The sequence below is a fragment of the Manduca sexta genome, chromosome 15 (assembly GCF_014839805.1).
Source record: "Manduca sexta isolate Smith_Timp_Sample1 chromosome 15, JHU_Msex_v1.0, whole genome shotgun sequence".
Taxonomy (NCBI): Eukaryota; Metazoa; Arthropoda; class Insecta; order Lepidoptera; family Sphingidae; genus Manduca; species Manduca sexta.
This window is the reverse complement of record NC_051129.1, coordinates 3,957,578-3,974,385: the sequence shown is the minus strand read 5'-3', so window position 1 is coordinate 3,974,385 and position 16,808 is coordinate 3,957,578. Positions and strand designations below refer to the sequence as shown.

Below are 16,808 nucleotides of genomic sequence, written 5' to 3'. Positions count from 1 at the left end.
TTAAATTATAGATTAAAAATGTGGCCACAGGATACCACAGTATGTGATCGCAGCAGAAAATGAACGGATCTTAGAACAAACGTGACAGATATTTTGCTTGCAAGTGAAAGCGGGATCGAGAAGTATACAGGCATATCAGTTAAACAAACTGCCTTCCTGACAACAAATAATAATAAAAATAGGGAATTGGTAAATTGTGACACAAGACTATTAAAAATATGGTAGGTTTATCTCAATCGATCGAAAGGGTTAAATTCTTTCATAAATGAACCTAAAACCTTAGATATAACCGGATGGAATAAAATAAAATGCTAGAAACTTCCAGTAGGGAAAACGGGGCAGTCCCTTTGAATAACACAACTTAAATGAAATACGATTATGATTTAAAACCCATTAAAGCTTTTATTAAATAAATAAATATTTGAACAGGCGGTCAATAAAAATAGGGAAGCTTTGTAATGTTTGTTCACTATCATAAAGCGGACCCCGTTGTATTCTATTGTGGCTGGTATGATTTATGTATTGACCCTTTGATGCCGTTCGCATTAACCTATTATGTATGCGATCTCACAAATTCACCAGAAATATTATTCAGTAAGCAATATTAGAATTGGAAATGCGCCTGCAATTAAACTATATAAAGTAAATTACGAATGATGCTGATAAAAAGAAATCAAAAAGCGCTTGTTGCGCTTAAACCAGAATATCATCATTTCTAGTTGAAATAGAGCAATCATAACGCTTTAAAAATAAGTCAACTGTTTGATCTCAACAAGCTCTTGCAGAATGAATGACAAGCGCTTATGACGCTCGCGCCAGAGTATACGATTTCTAGTAAACTACGCGGCGTTCATTTATTACGCCATGCTTCGAAATAGGTTACGAGGAACGTGAATGATCTTTGTATGTTGCTTACAAAATGTATCAAACGGTTCTAAAATACATCGTAAGGCTATTAAGCAATGAAGAATTCGTTGTAAATATTAGTAAGACATTATTCATAATGTGATTACTTAAAAATATTGAATCATTGGCTTCGAGCCACAAATAAGGACTTCAATAAGTACCTATAGAATATAAAGTGTTTATATATAGGCCAGTACAAGGTAGCTTTCAGTAACTGCTAAATCTTATGAACATATTTAAGGTATGTGCGAATAAAATTATAAAAAGTTTTAAATAGCTGGTTTATTCAAAAATTTTAAACCTCTACAAAGTTAAATATAAAACATATTTATATTGGAGATTATCAGATAAGCTTTTGAGAAAGGTACTGAAAATTTTCTGGTGAAAAACGAATATTTAATACTAGAAAAGACATTATGAGACCTAAGCAGTAAGAAAACTTAAATACGACAGATTCGTAAGAAATATACACAGTTATAATTAACAATAAAAATAAGGCAACGGCGCAAATCCGAGACGGTACAAAACAAAACGTAAGCGATTTTATTGCACCAACCACTCTTACAAGAATCAAATCAAACAAAAGTGTCACAACGGTCGTCCGCCGAAAGTGATTCATAAACATCGTGAACATAATTAAATGGAACCCGAAACCGTTGTTCGACTTGACACAGAGACTGGGATATAAAAACCGGAAATGTTTGGAATAATTGGAGCTATATTTCATCTTTACTTACACAACTAGCTCGGCGCCATAGTTTTATTCTAATATGGTATACGAACCTACAATCTGAGTCTGGCAGTACTATTGGATTTTTCCGCTCAGTATTAGGCTAAAACTTCCGGACTTTGTGTGCGATATTACGATAGGCTCACCACTATCACACCATGGGACGGAATAAACACTGCGGAAAGTGGTTGCACTAGTTGTGAATAAAAGCCACGTATCTATATGCATGCAACTGCTAGAATAAAATATTATTTATTCAGTAAAAAAACATAATATTGCTATTAAAAATGTAAATAAAGTTATTGTAAAGACGCTGCATTCTGTATTATTAATAAGGATGGAGCGACAGCGAGTTTTTTTTTGTCTTGACAATGAACAAACCAATACGGCCGCGTACACCAGTATTCCACAGTCTCACAAAAAACCGATGTCAATTTTCATACCGCCACCAACCCAAATGGATAATTTCCCAAAAATCCACAAAGCATTTTAGTATTGTAGTCGTTCAAAAGCGGCCCTGATTGGCTACCATTTGGCACACATATGCTCATTTTTCAACATCATGCTACAAAATGGCACGCAAGGTTTAAAAAGTCTCTTAAACTACGACGTTATCAATCATTCATCGCCTTTATGGACTTGAGTTAGTCGGTCATAGTACTATTATCAATTAAGACAATAGAGTCGAAATTAGCAATGTAAATAAAGCTATATGTCGTACTGACGATTTGCAATTAGCATAGTCTTAGATGCTAATAGAGTTCTGCATCATGTAAATAGCGAAGCAGTTTCACTTACGTATGTAAATGTTCAAACTAAATGAATTATTTTATATCGAGCGGCATACTTCAATTCTAGTCGGATAAGGAAGGTTATAGGAAATGAACTGCTTTAAACAGCAATAAAAAGAAAAAAATTGTAATTGTTCTCTTTTCTGTGTATCATGTACTGTAGTTTATACCTTAAACTGATTTTGAAAAGAGCAACACCAGAGTTTCTTACCCGTTCTTCTCTGATGAGAACTGCTTTTCGAACTGGTGGTAGAGTTAATATTGTCGGAATATAAATAATGTATAACATTTTACGGATTCAAATAAATTATTTTATTTAATTTCATATAATCTTGATTCCGATTTTGATTTCGAAACACCGAAGACCTGCGTCATAAATTAAATACCAAATAATTACATAGTTATACAGGATCATTTTAAAATGAAGTTATAATTATTATGATTATAATTGTAGTACATAATTCAATGGATTATTGACGCTAATTAAAATAGAAATACAATTAGTAAAAAATAGAACAAGAGGTAGGTAAGGTATAACTCTAACGAAGAATGAGGAGTTGTAGAAAGAAATAAAACATGAAGACGTCTTAATTATTAACACCATGCCATAATTTAACAGATACAAATGATCTCTAAAAATGCTACAAACGATTCATTTTTATTACCGCAGTGAATTGCTTTTCCCCAGACGGCATATTGCGAAGCATTTAGCACAAGCTATTAAATCATAATGCATTGCGCAGATTTACATATTGTGTAACCGTGTGCGTTGATGCGCGATTACGTTTATTATTCGCATTACTATTGTATTTAGGTCATAAGAAAAATCAGGCTAATTAATCAAAAAAGTCAGAATTTATTGGCAACAAATAATTACAATTCATTCTTAATGTCCCTGATTTTATTGTTTTGTGTGAGTTCATTTTTACCAAAAATTTTTGATGAACATTCGTATCAATGTAGTCAGTTACGTTTATTTATTTATGATTCATTAGATAACCTAGATTATGCACTATCTATTGCCTATTTATGTACGAAAGACTATTACGAAATCTAAGCAGTAATTTTTCTTTATTAAACCGTAAACCGTACTTAAATATTTAAGCAGTTTGACCTTTAACTACCGACGTTAAATGCAACGCTACTAACGTAACCTTTAGTTCAATTTATGGTGAGTGTAGTAATAAATTCATATCATTAACTATTACACTCTCATTTATTTAATTACCCGTCGATATCGAAGTAGAAATCAATCCTCACAACAATGAGAATTTTCATTTTCCCATACAATCAACCGAGCGAAACAATTACCTTGGTGTAACCTCACAGCTCAATAACGTGTTAATTAATAATTATCAAGCCCATAATGTTACAGAACTGAACAATGCTATCACGCGATCTTAACTAGAGTTATGTACGAACTTTGATTACAACTCTCGCTTTCATGATGGGATAAGTTTGTTCGTGGAAGCTTGATGAAAGGATTTTTGTTGCGAACTTTGAAGTAACACAAATATACACAAGAAAATTTTGGCTGTTACTGTTTGCACAGTTTGTATACATAAGTAACCACTTAAGTATTACAAAGTATGAAACTTGGTTAAATTAATCACTATGTCAGTTTATGACGCAGTTTCACACGCATTAACCGAATTTTAAAACGCCCTAATCGCAAGTAAAGCACCTAATGATACATTAAAAGCAGTTTGCAAAAGCAATAACATGTCGTTAATATTGCCACATTTCGAAATACACGAAGTGATTTATTTAATCGGTGTACGTCCATAAATCTCTGCAAGGCGCGCCTTACTCAGCCCATGGGACTGCGTGCAATAATAGTCACGGTTGGTAGGACTGTTAAGGGACGATTCCGCATACAAGACAAAGAAGATCTTCAAACCAAGCTTGTAATAGGGTTTATGTTATCAAAAACAACAAAGCCTTGTTAGTCACTTCGTAGAAATCATGTTTACGCTTTGCAGTTGACGACTGCAATCTGCTTTTGTGTTCGAAATCGTACCTTAAGCGTAACAAGAGCTCCCCTCGAGTTTGCTCAAAAGTTTTGAGGATCCGAATAACGACGTCCTTGTTGCTACAGTTGCCGTTTTTTAATTATATTGTGTGCGAAAACTGGCATGCATACAAATTTTTTGTTGAAGAGAAATTTCGATGCATTTTAAAGTAATTCATATTTATAAAGTTTAAAATAAACTAGTTTTTACTCATATAAACATTGTCTAGATATATTCTATTCCAGGACTCAGTATACAAGTATGTCTAATTTTACCTGAAGCCATTCAGCGGTATTTACGTTTACTTTAAACAAACATCCATCTTCAGAAACTTTCGCATTTATAAGTAGGAAGTAGAATTTCAAAAGTTATTTCAGCGTGGTTAATCGTGGAGAGGATAACAAAGGAAATCCTCTCAGCAACACGGAATACATTTTTCTGCGCTGTTATTTAAATACCTTTGAGTAACGGGCAGCTCTGTTGCACCCTTGATCTAGTTTCGTAAGTCATCGACCTGTTTCGGCCTGTTACAAGCCTACCCAAAAAGTTGGGAGAGATGTAATAGTTGTAATTAACGTTGTTGAAGTAAGAATGTGGTTTGAGCCGACCTAAAAGTATTAAAATTTTATAAAGAAGTTGAAGGGAATACGCGTTTTTTAAACACGATGATTTTACATAAGCATACATTAAATGGTTTAGTTTTAATGGTACGTCTTGAAAATGTTGTGTTAGGGCAAATACTTCATCGAGCGTGCTTGTCTCAAATACTTTCTTCGATTTGTTGTATATAATAGAAGGGTTTCATGTAATTTAACTTTCTTCGAGTGCTCGGAATATTTATATAGCATAAGCATTTATTTATAACGTTTCATAATATGTTCAATGCCCCAGTCCTTGTTACTTAGTCATATCAATAGCGTCCCGGTAATCTAAATCAAAAACCATCCATTTCATATCCCGAAACGTGATTAGTTCATCGAAGTCGGAACAATAATCAACTTGTTATTCTATATCTTGATCATCGTTGCCTAAATCCTCATTAACGACATAACCTTGATCTTCACCCTTGACTATTTAACTCGTTTTCAATGAATTAAATGAGCACAGTCCGCAAGAAGCATTCCTTTATGAACTACTTGCACTCGATTATACAATCAGACCTCGTCCGGTATGTGACGGCATCCAACACTATTGTTTCCGACCCGATATCACATGGACTTATCGGAACGATCTTACTTTCATACCTTCAAGACATTCGATATTCTAGTTTCTATCTAGACTTGTGTTTGTTATATAATCGTGTTGCAAATACATATAGGCGCAATACGTATGTATGTCTAGCTGTTTTATTTGCTGTGATTGTATGGGTTTACTTCGAGGCAAGTTAACATGTAAAGGGTCACGTATTGCATCTTGCTGACTAAGACATTTCTTTGGACCAGTAGCCCCCTTTAAAAACCAATGTGGTAGGTTGTAGACACAGTCGTGAAAACTTGGAGAGGCCCTTTGCCCGTCATTAATACTTATTAGCTTTATTTTAAATATCTTTTTCTATAAAAAAATATATAATTCCTGTCAACGTATTGTTGATTCACAATTTGTAATTGCTATTCATCTTAGCTATATTTTTCCTTATTATATCCGCAATAGGTTAAAATTTCTTAAAATTATATTTTCTCTATTTATGTACTACATATGCAATTATTTGACGTACGATGCTATGCTCTTTGTATAATCCGGGACAAATAGTGATTGCTTAGTTCAATGACCTCTCTAATTACACAAAACTAACGAACAAACAAAGCCTACATATTGATTAAAAGTCATCAATTGCAATGTATTTATCAAACATTACCAGATGATCGCAAACACCGCGGTGAACCTCAACTGTTCGCAATAACGATTGATGTGTTTCATATTTATCCATTTGAAAACATTGCGGCCATTGTTAAACTAATTATCTAAATATACGTATGGAAATGGGATAACCCACATTACAGCCGAATTGTGCTGCCAGCTTTAACTATATTTGTCGAAGGATATGTATTTGCATGACTAAAATCCAGGCATTCGTATTACAAGTAAAAAAAAATCGTATAATATGCATTAAGGACTTACATTTTTTTCCATGTAGAGTAAAATCGATAAGAGCAACTTAACTGGAGTAGATCGAAGTTCTACAGAACATCAGTGTATGGAGTATACGGGTGTTCGCCTGACCCCGGAATGCGAATCAGAAATAGAGGCAATGTGGAAGGTTTTTCGTTTACACTGTGGCCGCTATGCAATCTCTTTTGCACCTGCGCTCATCCCACTCCAATATGGACTCAACTCAACATATTTTCCAGCATATTCTAAACGGATTAGGTTTCTGATTAAGACCGGCCGCATTACTAACAACTCCTGCGGTATTTAGAAGTCTTCAAAAACATAGTTTGCTACACATTTAAAATATACTATGTACTTATAATATAGTTGCTACATATTTTAAGACATACTATATACTTATATTATACGAAGTCTTAAGGCTACTTATGTTATTAACCAGTAGCAAGATAGATAGAGATAACCCTCACTCACGCAACCCACATCGTCTAAAGTAAATGCATATTGCATACAAATCCACAACGTGTTGGTTTCCACACCGCTCTGACATTATTTTGTACCTACATGTGTTGTTTGCATACATTCTGTTTGAACAATGACAACCGAGCATTATTTATGGACATTCACCTTTATTAAAGTACAATTTCAAATAATATACATGTCTTGCGAAAATGTAGGACACGTCTGGACTACTTTGTTGTTGTATTTCGTTTGCAAGTTTGTTTGAAATTGTGTCGTGTGTATTTAATATTAACGTGTTATTTATAAATCGTTGACTCGGTTTGGTGACTGACATTTTGGGCTATGATTCATTAGTTTGTTGAATTATTTGATTAAATCCTTCAGGCAATGCCAAATACAGTATTAACACATGAGCCTCTATAATCAATTAATAACGAAAAAAATGTGCACAAAATGTACAGGCTGCTCCAAATTAAAAACTTTTTGAATTTATTTTTTGAGTGTTCTTAAATTAAAAATTTAAAAGTTGTTACCACAAAAATGCGTGCGTAAATGATAAAATAAAAAGGTCACGCGAATACGGGCTGAAACACGTTGCACTTGAATAATAATAACCATTCAATAAAGAGCGGGCGAGGCCTTGACATCTAGACGTTTGGTAAACTCCGAAAATTAATGATATAATTATTATCAACTTAATAAGTACTTTAAATACTAGTGTATAAGGTATTATTTTCAAGAAAGAAGCAGTATAATCAAAATTGTAATAATTAAGTAGTTAAAAATTTCATTCTGAAATCATATTATCCCATTAACTTGTCAAAGCTGTAAATTACTTCCTTTAAATTTGTATATAATTAATGAAATAAGGCATTGAAAATAAGCTTATATAAGAACCACAACAATAAAAAAATTTCCTGCATGGAATGCCTGCAAAAAACAAGCCCAAGATGACGAGAAATTTATTTATTGTTTTAATAAGTTAGTATAGAAAAAACAATTTAGACCATCATAGGTGTTAAATACCGGATAAATGTAATCATATATATATTCTAAACAGGTTTTACATAAAAAATAACAAAGGATGTTTTACTCTTGAAACACTAAAAAATAGTCTTAAGAATATTCCGTTTTAATAAAATACCAACTCGTCGGAGTGGAAAAAACGTAAACGACTAAAATGGTTTTCAAGGAAAATGTGTAAAGAAACAGTTTGCAGGGATTTTACCTTAAATACGCTATACTTAAAAATCTCATACTTTAAGTACAGTAACTTAATAAAAGGAGAAAGTTTTTACGATTTCAACATGTTTTTATAACCATTAAAAAAATCGATCAGTACAGGCACTGTGTCAGTCGTATTTAACTTATAAAAGTGTTGAGATAATTAACATTAGAATGTACTCTACATTGCTCCATTTCATTTGAATTAAACTTGTTGCTGATATATAATTAGAATTGAAAAACTCTTATCAAACAGATTAATAACCTAGGAATACAGTAGACCGCAATTTTATAAATACATTAAGCAAAACCCTGCTAATAATATTAAACGAATTATGCCATATTTTATACGAAATGTTATTTACTTAATTGGTTAATTAATAGACTTACCATCATCATTGAAGTATGCATCTCTGTCAGCACCTCCGTCACACGGCCATACGGGAATCAAACCCGGGCCCATCGGCCGCTTACATCATACGCGCCAAAATAAACTGCTTTAGAAAAAAACACCTCAAACATACACAAGGTTAGCACTAACTGGCACTCAAACCGACGGTATAATTGATACGTTTTCAACCACGTAGTAACCGTTCACTGACGAGGTGTCACTATCAAAACAAAACACGAACTTTGTAAATACGTTCGTACGGAGAACGGAAAGACATGCGCCAACTTCGGCTGTTCATACCACACTGCACTCGAAATCGTATCGCGCGCTCTACGTGGCTGAGTGTTTACCTGATATGTCTCGCTCTTTCCCTCGTTGTACAGTTTCATGTGTGTGAAAGAGATAGACATAAAGCACCTAGTATATACGCAAGCTGCATTTCCTTGCACTTACAACTTTATTTTGACAGAGTTTTAAAAGTTAACGTTCGGTTAACCATAACTTACAGTAAAGCGATAGTTTACAAAATGTGGAACTCTTATAATAATTACATAGTCTGTTTGTAGAAAATTAAAATCAGTAGCAATGGCTTCATAGATTCATTAACAGTAATTAATTTGTATTGGTTACTAACCAGGTTTTGTAATTAACTGACTTAATTAAAAAAGATTTGCCTATAGATTTATTTAAGTACTAGCTTTTGCTCGCGGCTCCGCCCGCGTTATAAAGTTTTTCAGGCTAAAGTTTTCCATTATAAAAGTAGTAGTTTCCCGGGAGCCTATGTTCTTCCCAGGGTTTCAAACTGTCTCCATACCAAATTTTATCTTAATACGTTGGGTAGTTTTTGAATTTAAGACGTTCAGGCAAACGGATGCAGCGGGGGACTTTTGTTTTATAATATATTTTTTAGAACTTTTTAAGAGGAATAATCCCGACATACATCATTGTTGCATAACTTTAACCGTTTACGCAGCGCACGCAACGGAAGCTCTCAAAACGAATAAATTGTCCCCGTATTTGTAACATGTTTCATTACTGCTCCGCTCCTATTGGTCATAGCGTGATGATATACAGCCTATAGCACCCCACAAATAAAGGGCTATCCAACACAAAACGAATTTTTCAGTTCAAACTGGTAGTTCCTAAGATTAGCCATTACTGCTCCGCGCCTATTGGTCATAGCGTGATGATATATAACTTAGAGCACTCCACGAACAAAGGGCTATCCAACGCAAAAAGAATTTTTCAGTTTGGACCGGTAGTTCCAGAGATTAGCCATTGCTGCTCCGCACCTATTGGGTATAGCGTGATGATATATAGCCTATAGCAATCCACAAATAAAGGGCTATCCAACGCAAAAAGAATTTTTCAGTTTGGACCGATAGTTCCTAAGATTAGTAAACAAATATAATGAGAAAGCTTCGAACTGCTAAGCTATCGGGAGTTACACGTGTCATTGTGAGTCAACCATAAAAGATAGACATATGCTGTCGTGGGATATTTTTACATAATTTTAAGGAGAACATTTCCGTCATACATGATTTCTGCGTAGCTTTAACCATTAAGGTTGCACACGCGACGGAAGCTTAAAAATGGAGTAACTTCTCCCGTTTTCCCAACATTTCCCTTCACTGCTCTGCTCCTATTAATTGTAGCGTGATGAAAAGTATACTATAACCAGCACAGGAGTATGAAAAATAATTGTACCAAGTTTCGTTAAAATCCGTCGAGTAGTTTTTGTTTCTATAACGGTTATACAGACAGACAGACAGACAGACAGACAGACAAAAATTTTACTAATTGCATTTTTGGCATCAGTATCGATCCCTAATCACCCCCTGATAGTTATTTTTGAAATATATTTCATGTACAGAATTGACCTCTCTACAGATTTATTATAAGTATAGATATTTCTGAATATCCTATAACTTAAAAATAAGCATAATAATATTCTTATCAAATTTAGAACACTCTGTAGTCGTAAATTAGTAGGTATAATATTCTTTATTATTGCTAAAATAATCAAAAAAATATTTTTAGATACATATTTACATGAATACTTATGTATTTTTTATCATCCAAGGTTTTTTTAATAAGTACTTGTGCTATATCCCAGAAATTTTAGCTAACTAATAAACTAGTACAAACTTCTGTATATTGTTTCTCTTAGAGAACAATAACATTACAATTTATTGAGATTTGTTTTATTATTTAAATAAGTGTTTATAGTGTAATAATTTGTTTTATTATTTAAATAACATGGCTAACGACTGTTTGTAAAATAGTAGTGTAACTATAGGTCGCATGACGGTCAAACGCCACGGACCAGCTTCAAGGGACTCATAAATATTAATTTACTAAACTATTTTTTTGTATTGGGACCTAAAAAAATTTGCATTTTTGACATTTAACATTCAGTCTATCTATACTTACCTATGATTATATTATTCTGTCTTACTTAAGTATCTATTTCTTTAGATAAACATTTTATAATTAAGACAAAATACAAATATAAAGCAGTGTAAAGCGTTGTTTCCTCAAGCACCGAAGTAAGGCCGTCGGATCATAAATATTTTAAAGTTTTTCACGGCCGTGCCCTCACGCCTAGGTAACGAGGGGCGCGTTTACACTGAAATATTTAATAAACATAGCGCGAGACATAGGGCTTGTTCACACGCTACGGATTAACATCTACGGCTGAGATTTCGGGCTTAATAATCTTGGTATGGCGAGATATTTCGTGGTAGGAATGGCGTGCGGGTTGATAAATATGAAAATATGCGTTATTAGTAGTTAGTTCATAATCCCAAAATCGTAATCTCTTGTCCAAATAAATCAATCCTAATACCTAGATTTTTTGTGAGCTACTTATAAGAGATCAAAATATAATACTTTATGTTCTAAAGAAGTTTGTGGACACCAAACAAAATTGCAAACACAATATTCAATATTTAATCTGCGTAGGCACAATATGTTTGCGTCATAAATATTTTACATTTCTGATGTAACACATCCCGAAAAGGTTTTATTCCTAACTTGAAATTGGCATAATGTACTGCAATTGCCACAAAAAAAAGGTTCCGTAAATAGGGGACCGGACAAATTTTCAGAAGGTGTTTTAAATTGATCATTGTGGATATAAATAGCCAAGAAAAATAGTATTTTGCACAAATAAAGCTTAAAAAGTACATAAAACCATGCCTAAATGTTAAATAGCTATAATTCCCGCGCAAACGCTACATTATGTCATTTCGTCTCGTGTGACGTCATACGTGGATAAAGCAACTTGACAAGTCTTGTCATTTGAACAGTGATTCAATAATGCCAGATTAGGGTTATTTACCCTAGATTTAGGGTAAAACTGAATCAGCAGGGTATTTTTTTATGGTAATTTTTGGGGTAATTCTACGAGTTAAGGTATTAAAGCTATTGTTTCACGGTATTGTAATAAATATTGAGCTTAGAGAAAGATGTTTCCTACAAAAATTGTAGGCCATGCAACAATTATAATTTTTTATTCAATACAATTTTCGTGTACAGCTAGTTGTTCCTAATAAAATGATATAATTAAATTAATAATTATTGAAGTGGAAGTGAAGAAAGAAGTGGCGTCTGCATAGATAAGGATATAGAAAAAAAAAGTACCGAATTATTTATGATTGGTTTAAGGGTAAAATTTTAAATTCCAAATAATCCTGGGGTAAAGAGAAATTATGATCTGGCAACACTGCATAAACCGTGTTCTCAGGTAATCTCAGGTTACTGTGTAACAACCAGAATTCTATATAAATAAATATTCTATTCCATACCATGTGGCAGCTAAAACATAAATAAATACATCTCATAACCATAACCTCCCTGGGTGTACAAATGATTTAATTAATTGAAATATTCATCGATTTATTTTAAACCGAAACACTATTTTTATTTACTTACATCAAAGTGATCCTCACAGAACTAAATCGGTGAGTCTGCAGACATTCCGTCGTAGGTTCGTCTTGCTAACTGCAACCACTTTATTCGTATATCTGTTTTTCGTGGTACATCAATAAATAATTTGTTTGGTAAATATATAGAAGTATTATTACATTCAGGTACGACGCACCAACGATATTTTTTGCGGTCCATTATGATTAACGATTAAACAATCTGTAAACGTTAAGCTGGAAGATAGTAACAACGTCCCGTATAAATTAATATTAATTATTAGAGCAGTTCTGTGTCAAAAAACACATTTAAAGCATTAAAATAACACAACGCGGTATGACATCCAGATGACGTCTGTTTGTTTACATTTTACCCACGTGTGACGTCATGCGCCGTGATTGGTGTTTCATTTGCCGTAAAGAATAGACTAAAAATATTATAATTATTGTATTTTATTTATTGATTTAAAAATACAAATCACAACTCTTTTACAAAAACAAATATGAGATAATATTTTTAATATTACAAACTTTACTTTAAACTGAATTTCAGATTTTTTGGTAATACCTGTCCGGTCCCCTATTATGAGTAGTTGTGATTTTACACTTTACAGCAAATAGAACACAAACCAAGATAAAAACGACGCTCAGTATTAATAAATTTAAAGAGACCGCTAACATTTATTCACTTCCTCTGTTCATGGCACCAAGATTTCATGTTTATAACAATAATAAGGTACTATTTTTATAATTTTATAAAAGAGTCAAACAAATTATCTACATACGATAGCTGCAATTTTCATAAAAATATACCTTATATTTTTATACACCTAAATAGCCAAAGGAACGACATTATTCGGCCGTAATAATTATATTAAAAAAACTTTAGCATTTTTTTGTTCAAGTATTTAATTTTAATTACGCTTAATAACACTACTTTATACTTAACTAGCTGCTAAATATATCAAATAGTTTCTAAACAATAGAAAGCAGAAAAGGAACTACATGATTCAGCCTATTTTTATTTCAACCTTAAACTTGCAGATACAGAGAACAATAAAAATCGGCCACGTAAACTCTCTCACGAGAACAACACACGCTGAATAAAATGTAAATACGATCAAATTTATTCGTGCAGTGTGGAAATTGAATGTGTTATATCCAAATATTGCTCGTTTAAATTCAACAGGCGCCAGTTAGTTATGACAGCGCCTTTGTTGCCCAAATTAACGAGACACCAACCGTAAAGTATATTGCGGTTATGTTCGTAAGATGAAGGTACTGTTATGCCAAAATTATCTTCATATTAGTATGACAAGTCTTAAAAACGCTGATGAATGCTGTATATGTAGATTTGCAGGGCAACGCCCGTCATTGTTATTTAAATAAAACAACTAGTTAGCTATAAAAAAATATTCAAAGCTCAATTTAAAATTCTATAAATGCTAAAAACAGAATCTCTTTTGTTTTTGGATGTAGATCTGCTATAATTTATGACCAAACTAAATCATATGAAAAATAACATTACTAATATTCCATTTTTAAATTTTGAATAAGGAATGGTATATTGCTAAATTAATGGTAACCTGTTTGCATGAATTTAAAATCGGCTTTGCACGACAATACGTCTGAGACGTAAAATAGTGTAACGCTTGCACGCACCAATCGTAACACCAAAAAATTACCATACAACCTTTAGAGATAGTGAAAATTACCTTTCAAATATTCTACCAACACGTTCGTAATAAATTATTTTTCGAGATATTGGGGCTCTTATTATACTGGTTCATGGAAACCGCACGAATTCGATGCCTTAGTTTATGAAGTTACTCAAACGAAAGGGAAAAAAGGTAATAACATTACTATTGTTATTGATTTGCACGAAACATGTTCGATTTTTATTAACTCTAATAGAATAGTAGTTTTTAGAACTTAGAATTATCAAAATTAAGTACAGTTATATTTTGTTTATAGAGAATAGTATCTAGAATTAATAAAGAGATTATAAAATTAAAATTAAAGCTTTCGTGGTCACGGGCGTGACCACGAAAGCTGCAAAGTCTTGTAACGCCGGGAGAAAATTAAAATATACTATATATTCTACGATAAAATCCAAAAAATACTTTAATTTTAATGTCTAAAATTCGCGCAAACATAAGAAATCAATATTATTAAAACATATTTTACTAATATAGAGCTACACTGCGTCTGCGTGCTATATGCTATATTTTATACGATGTAAGTAGTTATTCTCATTTCGAAAAAGGAATTATGTGAACGGAATCGCGAGTAAAACCTAAATTCTATCTTTGTGACTTATTGACACCTAAGAACTCTATTTAATTATATTTCATAGTTTATTTTAATAATAATATTTCAATATACAATACCAAAGATATTTCAGATCAATTATTGTATTTCATAAAGCCAATATCTAAGAAAGTAAGGTACTTCTATGACAATAAAGAGCTATTAAATTTGTATTTTACTGTTCAATAACAGTTGTAAATTAAATTGTATAGTAGATACATGTCTTGACGAGCACCAACCCCCTCCCCTAGAATGTTTGACGGGTAGATGAACGGTTTTACATAAATAAAAAAACATGCTTACTTATACAATTTATCTTTCAAATCATATTAATATTCAATTAATTCACACTCACACTGAAAAAATGTCAAATCGTTAAAATTTAACGTCATTCACATTCGAAATTTAAATTTCATTGAACGCAGTATTTACGTTATTCCAATAATGTTCGCAGTTCGCACCCTTATTAGTCGCGTCAGCAATTTGACACATAACCTCAAAAAAATTAATATTTAATCTGCCATCTCAATAGCGAAATCTTACAACACAATGTCATTGAATATTCTATTTGCAGCATGGCTTCCATATAATGGGTTTATTACGTTGTGCGTGTTATTGGTCGCAATTGTGATCGCAACAAATGTCATTATCAATTTCAAGGCGCCTTTATTCAAGTACACGACATTGCATTGATATTGTATTGATGTTGAATTAGTGTTGTTAGGTTTCTGGAAACTTATATTACCGATGGTAAATGATAAAATATCGTAACATAGTTATTAGGGATTTGTTTATAGATTAATGACGAGGCCAGCTAACCCTTCTTCTGATGCTAAGCGACACAACGATTCAGCAACAATACTAATTATACAAAACTCCATCAAATTTTAAGTGTCTACAATGTCCTTCAAACCGGACCATAACACTACATACATTGCTCGGTAGCAGAAATAGACGTTGTAATAGTACTAACCTACTCTTCGCTACCATTCATTCACGATTTACAACATAATTAGAGCAACTTGATATTGACATCTATAACCTATTCAATTATTCCAGCCACTTTAATACAGAGAAAATACGTAACAAAATTCATAATATAGTAGGAATTTCTGACAGTATTGGCCACTATTTACCGATGGCCCGGGGCACGCACGCATTCGGTTTATTGGCCTATCGCGGTTCAAATGCTCCACCCGGGGCACAATAGCGGCCAAATTACAACTCGATAGCACTACAGAAATAAAAAGGCTGACGTAACGGCCAACTGTCTTATTTGGACACCTTAGTTATTAGATATGAGCGAGTCATTTTTATATATAATTTATTATATATAAAAATGACTCGCTCGCAACATTAGACAAGCTCATGTACATTTTTTGGTATACATGATAAATGCTACGGTCTTTGCTATTTGCCTACTTACAAAATTCTACGGGATACTTCTATATACGTAGTTGCTACAAGAATCTAGATTCTAGCCCCATTTAAACTTCCCTTGAAAAGTTTTTTCTCTATACTACTCCCTTACCGATATAAGGAAACCACTAATGACAACACATACCACAGAACATAAGGACGTACCATACAGCTGCTCCACATGCCGCCCTTTATCGCTAAAACGAGGTTAATTGTAACAAACCTTTAAAGTAATTACACATCAACGCGTTTACGATACAAAAATAACTGCTGTTCTACAAACAGAATCTGAAGTGTAACGGGCTAATAGCATTTTGTTATTAAAAGAATTTCGAAATTTAAATATTGGTCAAGTGTGAGTCGCTTGAATATGGAACCCGATTTCTGCTTAACCGGATTTTAATGTCCATGAGTAAACAACTTATGACTTGGCCGTATGGTCTTCGCCCTTAGTCCGTTCCTTTTCGAACTATTAAAAAACTATAATATATAATCAATTGCCTTTGTGTCGTATCGGCTTAATATTATAAT

At 32.9% G+C, this 16,808-nt stretch overlaps 1 protein-coding gene across 2 annotated transcripts in view; it reads right to left on the bottom strand.

Annotated features, from left to right (window-relative positions):
- Window positions 1-8,916, bottom strand: part of LOC115441207 (extracellular matrix-binding protein ebh) — a 121,953-nt gene extending 113,037 nt beyond the window's left edge. For both annotated transcript variants that reach the window (XM_037438834.1, XM_030165896.1), the window contains exon 1: window positions 8,622-8,916. In XM_037438834.1, coding sequence (XP_037294731.1) covers window positions 8,622-8,694 — 73 coding nt within the window. In that variant the 5' untranslated portion in view covers window positions 8,695-8,916. The remainder of the gene's footprint in view (window positions 1-8,621) is intronic.
- Window positions 8,917-16,808: the final 7,892 nt, after the last annotated feature.